At 29.7% G+C, this 13,220-nt stretch overlaps 2 protein-coding genes across 4 annotated transcripts; both read right to left on the bottom strand.

Moving 5' to 3' along the window:
- Positions 1–1,559: 1,559 nt before the first annotated feature.
- LOC131663690 (uncharacterized) lies at positions 1,560–11,097 on the bottom strand. Of its 3 annotated transcripts, none has more exons than XM_058934229.1 (4): positions 10,991–11,097; positions 7,245–10,294; positions 3,967–4,435; positions 1,560–2,692 (listed from the first exon to the last, which is right to left on the bottom strand). In XM_058934229.1, exons 2-4 carry the CDS (start codon positions 7,497–7,499, stop codon positions 2,634–2,636), a joined length of 783 nt encoding a protein of 260 aa, XP_058790212.1. In that variant the 5' UTR covers positions 7,500–10,294; positions 10,991–11,097; the 3' UTR covers positions 1,560–2,633. The 3 variants fall into 3 exon arrangements, with proteins under 3 accessions (XP_058790212.1, XP_058790214.1, XP_058790213.1); XM_058934231.1 differs by having other exon boundaries at positions 10,976–11,024; XM_058934230.1 differs by lacking the exon at positions 10,991–11,097 and adding an exon at positions 10,404–10,474.
- Positions 9,830–11,005, bottom strand: LOC131663791 (uncharacterized). Its single transcript, XM_058934428.1, has 2 exons — positions 10,991–11,005; positions 9,830–10,294 (listed from the first exon to the last, which is right to left on the bottom strand). Exons 1-2 carry the CDS (start codon positions 11,003–11,005, stop codon positions 9,830–9,832), a joined length of 480 nt encoding a protein of 159 aa, XP_058790411.1.
- Positions 11,098–13,220: the final 2,123 nt, after the last annotated feature.

Here is a 13,220-nt window from a genome sequence, read left to right as displayed (position 1 = left end):
ATGTTTATAATAAAGAAAAATGAAAATTCACGTATGAGTAATTATTTCTACCTAATTCCGTTTAATGAAGTTATTTTAAAAATTTTTTCATTGTTTGCATAAAAATCATTTATAGTAAAAGAAATTTTTCAGTGGTATACAATATTTTATTATATAATAAGTAAAAATTATGGAAAAATTATTTATTTATTCCAAAAAGAGCTTTTTAGGATATTCTTTTCCCTATTTTCATACATACAATTATATATTATATTAATTTTTTCTCATAAGTAAGGTATATTAGTTATAGTTTAATATTCATTGGTATTAACTTCCGACTTTCAGAATCGAGAGTCCAAAATGCACCATAACGTTAATTCATATTTATTGAAATTATTAAAATATTAAAAATTTCATTATTACAATTAGAACAAACAAATTGATTCTAGGAATAGTCAGATTTTTGTTTCGAATAAAAATCTTTTCATTTTAGTATCGTTACGATGATTAATTAAATGCTTTGGTAACCAAATATAGATGTAATACATGTAATGAAATATTCATTCTTACAAAATGAAAATATGACAGTATTAAGGAAACTTTTTCATAATAATACAAAGTTCTTACTATTGGTTCTAATAAAGTTATGAAATTATTACAGTCTAAGCGACTGTGTATAATGAATGTAGAAAATTGTTTGTGGTCATCATTAAGTGATTTTTCTAAATTACATATAGTAGGGTTGGAAAAATTTAAACATAAATGTTGCTACCTAGATCAAAACTGATCGTTTGCTTCTATGCTTAGAAATATTAAAAATCTAACAATGCTTTCAAGGATGTCGGTTTTATTTGTTCTATCGTAAAATAAAAAATAAATAACTATCTCGAAATCATCTTTGGATCATGAATTTTTTCATAAAGAAACTATACTTTAAGAATAATGATTTGTAATCTAAGTGGGAGATTTATCTTTGATAGGTAAACCAATTTTGACGGAAGTCCGTCCGGCTAATTAAAAAATTTTATATAGAATTTTATTTTAGAAATGAGAGATTTTCTCATAGATTTTCTGATTGTTTGAAAATTTCTTTTTTTATAATATTCACGAATTCGCGATTTTACGCAGACAAGAGGAACTTGACTATTACTTGTAGTTCAACCGAGAGGCGTAAAGATTACTTGGCTGCTCTTTATTCCCTTTTGTAATTGCGAAATCGCGTGTCACAAATAAATAATTATAGAATTCTCCATTAGTACGGTAAGATACTATCTTTATATTGTTGTTTCCATAAAATATTCCGTTTTTGGAAGTCACGTAGATATTTTATCTTGTCTATCATAACATACGTAAACAATCTGTTGGTTGTACACGCAGTTGTTCTACATTTTCAACATTGATTTAAATCGAGTACAGATCGATGTAAAAATTGTGATGTTGCTTTCTATACAAAACTAAACCTCGAATGAAATGAGGATGCTTTGAATAATTGACTATTATATGATTATTAATTAATGTAATTGTACTTCAGAGTACTTCAGAGATATGCAATAAAACAAGATGTATTTTTAATTATACAATTGTTATTATTATGTATCATATACAGCATGTAATAATTACTTTATAATAAATGTAGGTAGACTTTTACTCGGCTGTTTATTCGGTGAATTCGGCAAGAATGATTTTATGAAATATATCAATTTTATTTTATATCAATTTTATTTTACATTGTGACTTTACAAAAAGCTTTTCTATTATTGTAAACAAGTTAATCGAGTCTCGGATGATATAGTTATTTTCCTCGGTTCATATTTGCTTTTGAAACCTACCTTTCATCTCCTTTTTCACTGCTATTTTTATTTCAGAAATTCAGTTTTATGAAAAATTACGTAGATAATTTAGACTCTTACTTAAGTTAATAAACAGTGACATATTAAGCTTTCTTTGTATTTCTTTAATTACAGTATTTGGTTTAAATATCGAATCACAGATTCTAATTTCTCATTTCAACTTTCCACTTAACTTTATATTTCTGAATATTTCTGTTACTGTAATGAATTTTTACTTTAACTTAATTAACTTAACTGTTATATGATATTCAAGTGCAATAATATTAAGAATTCTTTGAAAATTGAAATTTGCTCTTAAAAACGTTAGTAGATAAATTATTTTACCTGAATGCTTGGGTAGAATCTTGGTACTCGTATAAAAATTTAATTATAAAATTATGAAGATAAGAAAATCACTAAATAAAGGATATATCTCTCTGCGAAACATACACAATTAGATATACTCATCATTACGCGATGAACAAACTTGAATATTAGCTAAAATGTTATAGAAAAAACACGTTAAACATCTAGCTTATATAAAAGTAAAAGAATAATGTATAGTATTGGTTATCAATTTATGGAAGATAATTGGTTTACTATATTTAACAAGATACTAAAACATCAGAATTGTTTGTCACAGCTAAACCACCAAGGTCCGGTTTGCTTCATTGTTATTCACCCTTATTGTTTTGTAATTTGTTGTTTTTTTATACAAGTTCTAAAAGAATCTTTTAATGTTTAATTGATTTCTTTTTCTTACAATTATATTAATTAATGTTCATTCACATTTTAGAATAGCAGTGCTAACAATGTTTGATTACTTTATCCGAAGACAATTTCGATTTCTTCACCATCGTCATCAGAATTAGTAGAAGTCGTTGCTGAAACAAAAGAATAATAGAGATTATTTCAGTGAGAATCTCGAAATATAATAGATAATATTGAAAAGTACCTTCTCAGTACTGAGTTCTGAGAAAAATATTTTCAACGTTTAATTTATAATGTAAGCAATTCTTGATAAATTCAACAAAAACAAAAAAATATTCTTATGAGAGAGTTGGTAAACTTGTAATATTTGAATATTACTGACATGTAAGATAATACGTATACAATAAATATTGAGAAGTCTTGATGGACAAGACTTATTCAAAGCTGACGCAAAGGTTCATAGTTGCGTAACTTGCGATTTTTTAGAATGTTCAAACTGCTTACTTACTTGCTCTTAGTCTTACAATTTTAATATTGCGGAGTATATTATAGCTTCCAAATACTTGGGTCTATAGCCCACGTAATATCTGAATTTGAATTTAGATTAACACTAAAGATTTTTTCTTTTTTATAAAAAACATGATTTTTTTATTGATTTAAAAATTTTTATTGACGAGAAAGAGTGTCACGAGCATGCTAACGATGAGCCTAAGTTTTTAAGTTTTCATATATACTATCTATAGATTAATAAATTTTTATGAGCAAGAGCGTGAATGAAATGTAAAAATTCAACATAACTTACTCGAAACAAAGCATTTGCTAATGAAATTGCTTACATGTATATCTGTTATATAATTTGCAACACTCCATGTGTGAGGTCTCGACTTTACGCGCGTTCGAGAAATCGAGCATGCATAAAATCTCGTCTCACACGTGTCGTATCGACAAATAAAGTTAAATACATATGCGAGAAAGTGATTTCAGCCTGGTATGGCCTTTTCACCCTCGATTCGCTCGGGCGCAAACATTCGCACACGAAGCTAAATATTATGTATCGAAATGTACTACATAGTGTTAAAGATTTTAATCTAAAAACCAATAATATAACAGTAATTGTACTATTAGTTAAGCTATAGTAATAGTGATTACTAAAATTGTTTAAATAATATCATATAGTTTCGGTAGTTTGTTGAATGTTCAATAACAGCCAAACGATAATTTACGATTTATATTCGATTTTCTAATGTTTTCTCCATCTTAACTTACTTTGTTCTCTCCGTATGATTTTTCAATTATGGAAAACGAAATGACTGATTTTACAACGCAATTACAACGTCTATATAAAAATATTGCTATATCATTTACTAATAATACATATAATATTAAAAAATAGAAGTTAATGAAAAGCATTAATAAATATGTCATTGCATCAACAAGCTTTACTTACTTGTTTGTGGTTTCTGAGTAGTCGGAATGAGGAATGGATTAATATAGAATGGTAACTCTGTCGTGGGTTCATCCTCGACCGTGAATCCCTTCTTTCCATTGTTATTATTTTCAGTCCCGTCATTACTAGACCAGATTGGTTTAACAGGTTGTGGAGTAGTTTTATAAACTGATTTCTTCGTAGTCGCAATATTTCCACTTGGCCATACTGGGCCTTGTTCTTTCTTAATTGTTGTATAAATTTCTGTTGTTGGATTAACTTGAGATTGTTGCGGTTGGTAATAGTTGCCACCTTGCCAAATTGGACTCTTTTCTGTTGTAGTATAAGTCGGGTTTAATTCTGAAATTGATGGCTTACCAAACGTTATCTGAGGTTGAATATAGTGGGCTTGGTTGTTTGGTGAATCTACTTTATGCAAATGGACAGGACTATTACTTTTTGAACCAATGCTATCTGTGGCAATAATCATCTGAAACAAATTTTTATATCCTTAGGTTTGAAATTGGTCTTATAAAAAATTTTCAAGTTTCAACATTTACTAAAAAAATGTACTATTTGAATATTTTTTTATAGTGTGGTTTTTAATTTACAAGTTTCAGAATAAAATAATATAAGCTTGCTTTAATTACGCATTTTTTTCATTTAGTATTTTTTTGAAAGTATATATTTAAATTGCTCAAGTCGCCCATTTGAAAATATTTTCATACTTAATTCACTTACATTTGACTTAAATTATAAATAATGCGGTCTAAATAATATTAGTAACATCATTCAACATCTACAGTAAAGTAAGTTGTACTTAACGAACATACATTTGGAGATTTGCTGTGAATGCTATTACTAATGAAATTTCTTTAATATACTAATAATTTGTAGAATTTTGAAATAATTTGAATGATTTTTACATTTGTACTATTAAAATTTGTTATCAGAGTTAAAAATAAAAGAATTCAATTTCAAATTTACGTTTACTTCAATAATATTTATACCTCTGATACGTAAAAATTATTCGTACAGATTAACAAACGCTTTATTGACAATATTATTAGAGTAAATCTGGTATCAGTGTTTGGTTGTTTTTAAATAGTAGTTAATTTAAGTTGTTAAAACTGGCTTTCAGGTTGAGAGACGAATCAAAATATTTTACATCTGTAATAAAAAGATTCATCTGTTGGACGATGGCTCACTATAACTATATCATTAATTTTTGGATTAGTTACAAACAAGAAATAATAAATTAGTTTTTGAATTCTTACAAACTTATTCGGCTTCTGTCACGGTAGCCTGTGCATGTTGTCGTTGGTTTGTTTTCTATTTATTTAGGTAATACTGGTGAGAATTTCTATTATATGGTGGATAGGTCTTTTGAAAAGTATAATATTGTTGTAGTGTATTTTTGGATGATAACATTGATGACTCAAATGATTCGAGGGTACACTTCTTATATTTCGTAAGTATTGCATTGTGCTAACTTGATTTAAAAATTTATTAAAAAAAAATTTAATTTTTGAAAATTTGTAACAAATTCTTGACGTCTCGAATTGTTCATTTCATAACTTTCGAAATTATAATTTTTTATAAATAATCAAAATTACTTATTTTTTCGCTTTAATTCATCAGTCACTATGAAAATGCGAGCGAGTTGAACTAATGAAATTTTTTTGTCGTTGCGCGGAGTCATCTTTGACTACCGCTGAACAAGTGAACGTCCTTAAGTGTACATACGAAACCATATTTGTCTTACCGATGCCCCCATGAAACTGACTTTAAGGGCTATATAACAATGTTTAACAAAAAGGCAATTTCCCAAATTTCGAATTCGCTGTAAAAGAATTTCTTCAGAATTTGTTTTGCGCTATATTCTTGGCCACAACCCGTCTATTTGTGCCATAAACTAGCCAATTGTAATCGAAAACTGGTGACATTTCTTATGAAGTTTCTATATTGTTTGTATATATTACAATAAATATTAACTACTTACCGAAGATTTTAACTATTCACTTTAAAAATGTTAAGTGATATAAATGTTGACTCTATTTAATTTCTTGTTAGTTTTATAATTTATTAAAACGGCTTATTATTTTTTAAGAAAAACTTAAAACTATCAAATAAATTCAGGTATTGCTACTTTTAGATAGAACAAAAAGTATTATTAATACTGAAAAAATGTGTACCACCGTAACAATTATCTGCTCGGAAGAAATTTTCAATAATTAGTAATTTTATCAAATAAATCAAATGAAATTCAATTCGCTGTAAAATAATAAATTAGGCAACAAAGTTCTTTTTTAGTTTTATTACATTTTATCAAGGTATATATAAATATATTACATATTACGTTATATATAAATAGTATGACAAACCACTTATTAATAACACCTTAAACTTTTGAAATCATTAGTCCGATATAATATTGCTCAATCACATTCATGAAATTCTAATCAAAAGATCTAATGTTGATAACACCTTCACCATTGGTATTAGGTGTACCTAAAAAAAGATTGCTTCATCATTATTATGTTAATTAAATAAAAGACGACTTTGAAAATACAAAAATTTAAACACTTTTTAATTCTATTTATGTGTTTAACTTATAGTGATATGTGTGTGTTATCTCATACCTGTAGTTTGTGTCGGTGGATTAAGAGTTGGATTACTTGGCGGAGGTTGAGAGAAAGTCGGTTGCGTGTTTATCTGAGGAAAGTTTGGTTGAGGGTTATTAGGCTGCTGTGGTTGGCCAATATTTCCAGTACCTATTGATGGCAGATCCTCTGAGCTGATGATTAACTGAAATATAAATTAGGATAAACAATATTCGCAATAAACACTAAGTATAGTTGTGTAAAAAAATAATTTTAATAATTACTGACGTTTTATAAAATTATGGCACAAAGTCAACTGGAATTTCATTTCACTATAAATGACATTATTATATAAACACGAAAAATTAATAAAATTGTACAGAATGATTCCAACGACTATATTACACGAAATTGATAATAACACGATTTTATTGGCGCGATTCCTTGGTTCGTGGATATTTATGACGAAACATTATACAATGATATGTAAATGACACTTTAAAATCGATTCTTTGAAATTGAAAGAATCAATGTGTAGTTTATAAGGTCAAAGTTTCGATGAGGTAATCATTGTATAACTCATGAATTTTGAGTGATGTCTATAATGTACATAAGTCCGAATGGAACATTATAAGTATCTATATTTAGAGAGACTAAAAGAAATTCGTCAAAGAAAAAAAATATTAATTCACTAACCATGTCGCCCGTTTTAGGATTTTTGCACACCCACTCGGCTTCCTGTACCGAGACACCAGGAGGCAATTGTTGTTCATATGTATTTTGTTGCGGATATCCATTGAAGCTACCATAGCTTGGTCTCTGCTGTGGATAATAAGGGTGAGAGTGGTGGTTATATCCGTGACCATATCCATATCGAAATTGAGCGGTGGCTTCAGTTGTAATTCCGAGTAAAATGATAGCAGTGCTTGCCGCGAATAGTTTCGTCACCATTTTCAACAGTGCAAAATCTTGGATTTTTCTACTGCGATATGATCTCGGCGAGCTAAGATTAAAACTTTATATACACTAGTTGCTTAATAATGATCAATAATGAGTGCCACAGCGCGCTGATCGTATTATTTCTTTCAGAATCCGGATTCTTGTATATCAAACAATCCGTGGTTTTATCGTCAGCAAAAAAGACACCAGTGACGTTCGCTGATTAAAAGTACCATCTATTATACTTCATAGAATGTCAAGTACAAAGTTTTCCACAAACACTCTTCTTATAAATTACTTTTCCGGTTAAAAAAATCTCAAATAACGTACAACCAAGTTCTTCACTAGCAAGAGACTCAACACGTCGCTATTACTGCGATGTTTTATTGGCACTGGTAGACTTTGTGCCGATCGTGCTTTGGTCATTCCTCCAACTCGCCGAATAACTAATGCGATGCTAATATAATATGCGAACACGTCGCATTGTTAACTGTGTGAAAGATCGTATTTTCACGGCGACCTTAGTTATTTATGGTATTTTATTCATACGCATTCTTCGTATGTCCGCGCAAAACTTTATTTATACATTTTCCCGTGGCATTAAAATCATTCTGAAAATCGATCAATTAAAAATAATATCGTATGTAATGACGCTGATTCACGCGGAAACTGAAAACAATATAGTGATTGCGCAATGATAATTGTGACAGGGAAATATAGTTGCTAAATATTTACAGTTAAACGTTGGATCCTGACTTTAGACGCGAATAACAATTATACTCATAAAAAGATAACGAAACCCATTTGTGTTTCGATGTAAAATGAAAAAAGCAATTTGCTCTGATTCAATACATTAGAATTTCAAAATACTGTCAGTTGGAAACCACTGAATATTTTTGAATGATTAAAAAAGGAATTTCAAATGCGACTACGTTTACTGAATATTGCTTAACACGTATTTATTTAATCACTTTGAAAAACCAATATTATGCAATCAGCTGCAAAATTACAAAGACTGGGATATGAACTCCTCAATAACCGTAGCCTGTATCAAAGTAAAGTAAAAATTTATAACATACTTACATTTTATATTTTGGTCGATTTGCAAAAGAAATTTTCAATTTCATCCGATTTTTCATACCTACGGGACAATATGAGATGACGGTTAAAATACATATTCTTGCGTAATTTGATTAACAAATCAAAGATACAAAGATGCAAAGATAGGATTGAAAACAAATCTCATTTTGTTTTCATATATGCTTAATGTTTGTTAATTTCTTTTACCTTAATGATAATATTTTCATCATTAAGGTAATTTACTCGACGATACTTTCATCGAGTAGCGCCTGCATAACAAAACCATGCTCACATGGCTGTATGACATAGAAGTTTCTATACACCTTGGTGATGGGTGTTACTGCGAATTGTAAAAGTACGCCTGTCTTTTTGTTGTCAATCGTTGTAATACTTTTCTATACTTGCAATACAATTGTGTATTAAAAATGATATGACTTGTAAATCAAGATACGAAATCTGATGAGTACACTTTTTGAAAAATATATAAAATTGAGATATCGTAATACCAAGCCATAATGACCAGACTTTATTAACGATTTCTCGAAATAATTACAACTATTTACATTAAATGTGCAATATCTTAATGTGTTTTATATATATTTTACTTTGCGTAACGAAATGTTTCACTGGATAGATAACATATTTTATTATATCTTTTAGTGTTTATCACGATTAACTTGTGTTGTAGAGATAAGTACCATTTGTGCTTCAACATTTAACTAAAAAAAACTTTCAGTTAGAAAATATTATGTAGATTTTCAGGACCGATTCTGCTTCAATTGTGTAATATTTAATTCAAAATAACTCTACTATTCAGAATTAATTTACTTAATCTATATAGTTTTCTTATTTTACAGATAAATATTGACGCTTATGCTTCAGAACAATAAATTTATAAGAGTAAGCTTGATTGATCCGAAAAAATGTAATTAATGCAATTATTACAATTTTGTTGTTACAATTAAAATATTTTCTTTATGATTTTACGCATAAAATTATTTTTTAACGAATTTTTATATAGTAAAAAATTGATATTTTTATAAAATTGAGTTTTATTGTAAAATAAAAGTGAATTCTTTACGAGTTAACTTCTATAAAAAATTTGCAAATCCGATTAAGAAGTATAAAAGTTGTTGTAATTTATAACAAGAATGCTTTTTTATGGCACTCCTCTATTCATTGATGTTGAAATTGAGAAAACAATTGTCATCATATCACTATTAACAACACTTGGTTTTTGATCTGCATAATCTATTACATAGTTAGTTGAATCCTCCATGTCCTCCATGTCCTCCATGTCCTCCGTATCCACCATGGCCACCGCCAAAACCTCCGTGGCTATGTCCATGTCCTCCTACAGGAACACCTCCTCCAAAGCCACCGTGTTGACCACTACCTTGTCCGTGGCCTCCCACAGGGATACCGCCTCCGAATCCACCATGTTCACTACCACCATGTCCGTGTCCTCCTACGGGAACACCTCCTCCAAATCCACCGTGTTGGTCACCACCTTGTCTGTGACCTCCCACGGGGATACCGCCTCCAAATCCGCCATGTTCACTACCACCATGTCCGTGTCCTCCTACGGGAACACCTCCTCCAAATCCACCTTGTCCACCACCGTGTGATCCATGGCCACCCACAGGATAACCTCCTCCAAAACCTCCTTCATTCCCTCCGTATTGAGCCATTGTTGTAGCAATTACGGCTGTAAGAGCCAACACTACCTGTAGTCGAACAGAACGAAAAACAAATTTGGTTATTTCTTGTACTGATGCCCTATCATGCAATATATATTATAATTGCACGATAATTATAATGTGTGAAGATATTTACACAAGAACTGTCAAACAAAGTTTGGCTTCAAGTTAGTCAGCAGTGACTATGATATTAATGCGCTTGTTATCGATAGAGACTTGTTATTTCTAGTGATACCTGTATTTTTTATACCATGCTATCGTAAATTTTTAAGCCGATATCAGCTAACATCGAAAATGAATCATGAATCGAAAAATAATTGTAATCGATACATTAACTCAATGATTATCGTGCGGTATCAATAACTGATAGCACTAGTGTCATACGATGTTCACATCACTTTTTAATTATATTATGTGAGTAAAATTAGTAAAAACTAAAATAACTTATAGAAAATAGTTAGAATCACTATTTAATACGTACATATCTTACGTTCGTTAATTAAATACAAATTTTTTTAGATAGATAAAACTGAATATAATATAGTTTCTAGTAAAGTAAAACAATATAATCAATATTGAATTTATCTATATAAATTTAGCTCTCTCTATATATGTATACCTTATGATTTTTAATTAAAGCATGAGATATTTTAGTTTAAATATTGTTATAAACTTAACTATGCCTGCAATTTAAAAATAATACCTTACACTTGAAAGACTCACCAATTTGCTTGCCATGTTTTTCACAAAAACTTTGAGATTCGTCTACTGAGACGCAAGAGTACAGTGTCTTTTATATATACGCAACAGTAAGCATCCGTGGCGTCAAGAGGTTATCAGCATCACTGTATCATCTTATTAGAAGATACTTGTAAAAATCCATTTATGAAATGAAATTCACTGCAACACAGTGGATCGCAACAATGAATCATGCGTTTATTCATCTCACTTCACGATTGGTGCTAGTTACAAAAGAAAAAGTCTCAACTCCGTTTTTCTACATTACAACTACAGTTTGTCAAAGAATAAATTCATTTGACATTATTCCAGAAGAAAAACGAATTTCTGCAGTGCTTTAAGTTTGTTGCCAAAATCGTTGGAATCTTTAAATGTAAATTGAAACCCGTTTTTAAATAAATTTGTTCTAGGATATATCATGTTGCATTTATTTAAATAGTTCCAAACATTGAGTTTTGCTATTAATATTATATAGAAGTATCGATGTACTAATGGTCAAAGCATTGTCTTATCTGAAAACATTTCGTCATGGACTAATATCAACAAATTTCAAAGTCTCGACTTGGTAATCACTTTGACCTTCACATCTTCACGACATATGATCATAGTGTGTGTGTTGTCTATACTGGTTACTCATGACATAGTTGTGAAAATAAAAAAATTATGCTATTTACGCACTATATAATAATAACGAAATAAATTTGTGAATGAAAATGAAAAAAAAAATATGCTAAATTAAAACTATCCGTAAAAAGTGACCATATACATCTAAATGATGCAAACTAAAAAAATATGTTCAAAATTGATTTTACATTCAACATATAAAATAACTAGGCGCAGATTCATTTTCATATTTTACCAGAACTGATTGGAAAAGGAAAAGAAAATCGTAAATAGTCTTCATTTAATAAATAAATTAATAAACCTGGATTATAAAAAATATTTATTTTTCCTTGTAGTACATAATATTGTACGTTTCTCTCTTACAAATTTTCTATAGTACAAACGTATACTACTTAAAAATATAGATGAAAACCTCGAGAGTCAATAATTGATTTATACTTATCAAAATAATTTATGATGGAATTATCGTTGTATCGTACGTGTTAGTTGAAGTTTCATAAGTAGGCGGAATTGTCTCATAGGTTTGATGAACGGGATATTCCGGAACGTACACTGTACCAACAATAACGGGTTCATGTTTGACGTACGTGTATACAGTGGTGGGCTTTTTGTCTTCCGCAATTGGTTGCAAAAACACTAGATGGTTAGGGCTTTCGCGCTTTTTCAATTTCGAAAATAATGCTTTTTCCTCATTAAATTTGGAATATAGGTTGCTTTTAACGCTGTTCACTAACGATGTTGCTTTGTCTGAAACAAACATTCAAAATATTCATTATTGCTAATTTTACTTCAAAGAACTTGTCACTTTATTGCTGAACAGCACCCAGGTAATAGATACCTTTCAAATTCAATTTGTATTGATGTAGCTTCTGAACATTACTGGAAATAGCGGAATAGAAATCGGCAAACTTAGAGTCAAAAACATTTCTGTCGGAGGTTTGCTTGGCATTTTTGAGAGCTGCCAATTTTGAGGATTTAAAGGCGATTGCGCTTTTGACAGCGTTGATTTTTGCTTCTTCCATGTCCTTAATGAAGTTCGATTCGTTTTGGGTTCTCTTTTTTTTGTTTTCACTTACAGGTTCTTTTTTTTCTTCGACGCTTTCAATTGTTGATTGGTTGTTCTCATTATCGTCTTTTATTATGGCTTCTTCTTCTGAGTCTTCATTTGAGTTGCTTAAAGTACTCAACGCACTATTGGCGAAAGTTCTCTGCTCCTTCAAGAAAAATCCATGACTTGTCGCCACAATGCACAAAGCCTAGAATTTTACAAGTTTTGTTAAGCTTATATTTTTATTATGTCATGTTTACATGTCAAACAAAATAAATTACAAGTGACAAAATATTTTTCAAATACTGACCAACAAACTGTATGCGGTAAAACACTTCATTTTGACAGCTCTTTACTGAACGATAGTTAACGATGAACGACTGAACAGATACAATCTAGAAAATCTTCTAGCCGACCTTATATATACTCGTCAATTAAGAGTCCTGTGGGAGAAACTACCTCACTGTTTCCAGCCTCGGGGCGGGGCATTTTGTGCAATAATTGTATTAGTTCAAATTGATATTTGAGTTTAAAATAAGTGAT

Source organism: Phymastichus coffea, unplaced genomic scaffold (genome assembly GCF_024137745.1).
Source record: "Phymastichus coffea isolate CEN01 unplaced genomic scaffold, Cenicafe_Pcof_1.1 PCOF00038, whole genome shotgun sequence".
In the NCBI taxonomy this organism is placed as follows: Eukaryota; Metazoa; Arthropoda; class Insecta; order Hymenoptera; family Eulophidae; genus Phymastichus; species Phymastichus coffea.
The sequence above is the reverse complement of the archived record's forward strand: the minus strand, read 5'-3'. Positions and strand labels throughout refer to the sequence as shown.

What these genes read in the sequence shown, in the direction of transcription:
- LOC131663690 (XM_058934229.1), bottom strand. Translation starts at nt 7,499, where the DNA reads ATGGTGACGAAACTATTCGCGGCAAGCACTGCTATCATTTTACTCGGA. An exon ending in ATCCTAAAACGGGCGACATG is followed by an intron (nt 4,436 to 7,244) that starts GTTAGTGAATTA and finishes AATTTGTTTCAG; the next exon opens with ATGATTATTGCCACAGATAG. An exon ending in TACTCAGAAACCACAAACAA is followed by an intron (nt 2,693 to 3,966) that starts GTAAGTAAAGCT and finishes CTTTTGTTTCAG; the next exon opens with CAACGACTTCTACTAATTCT.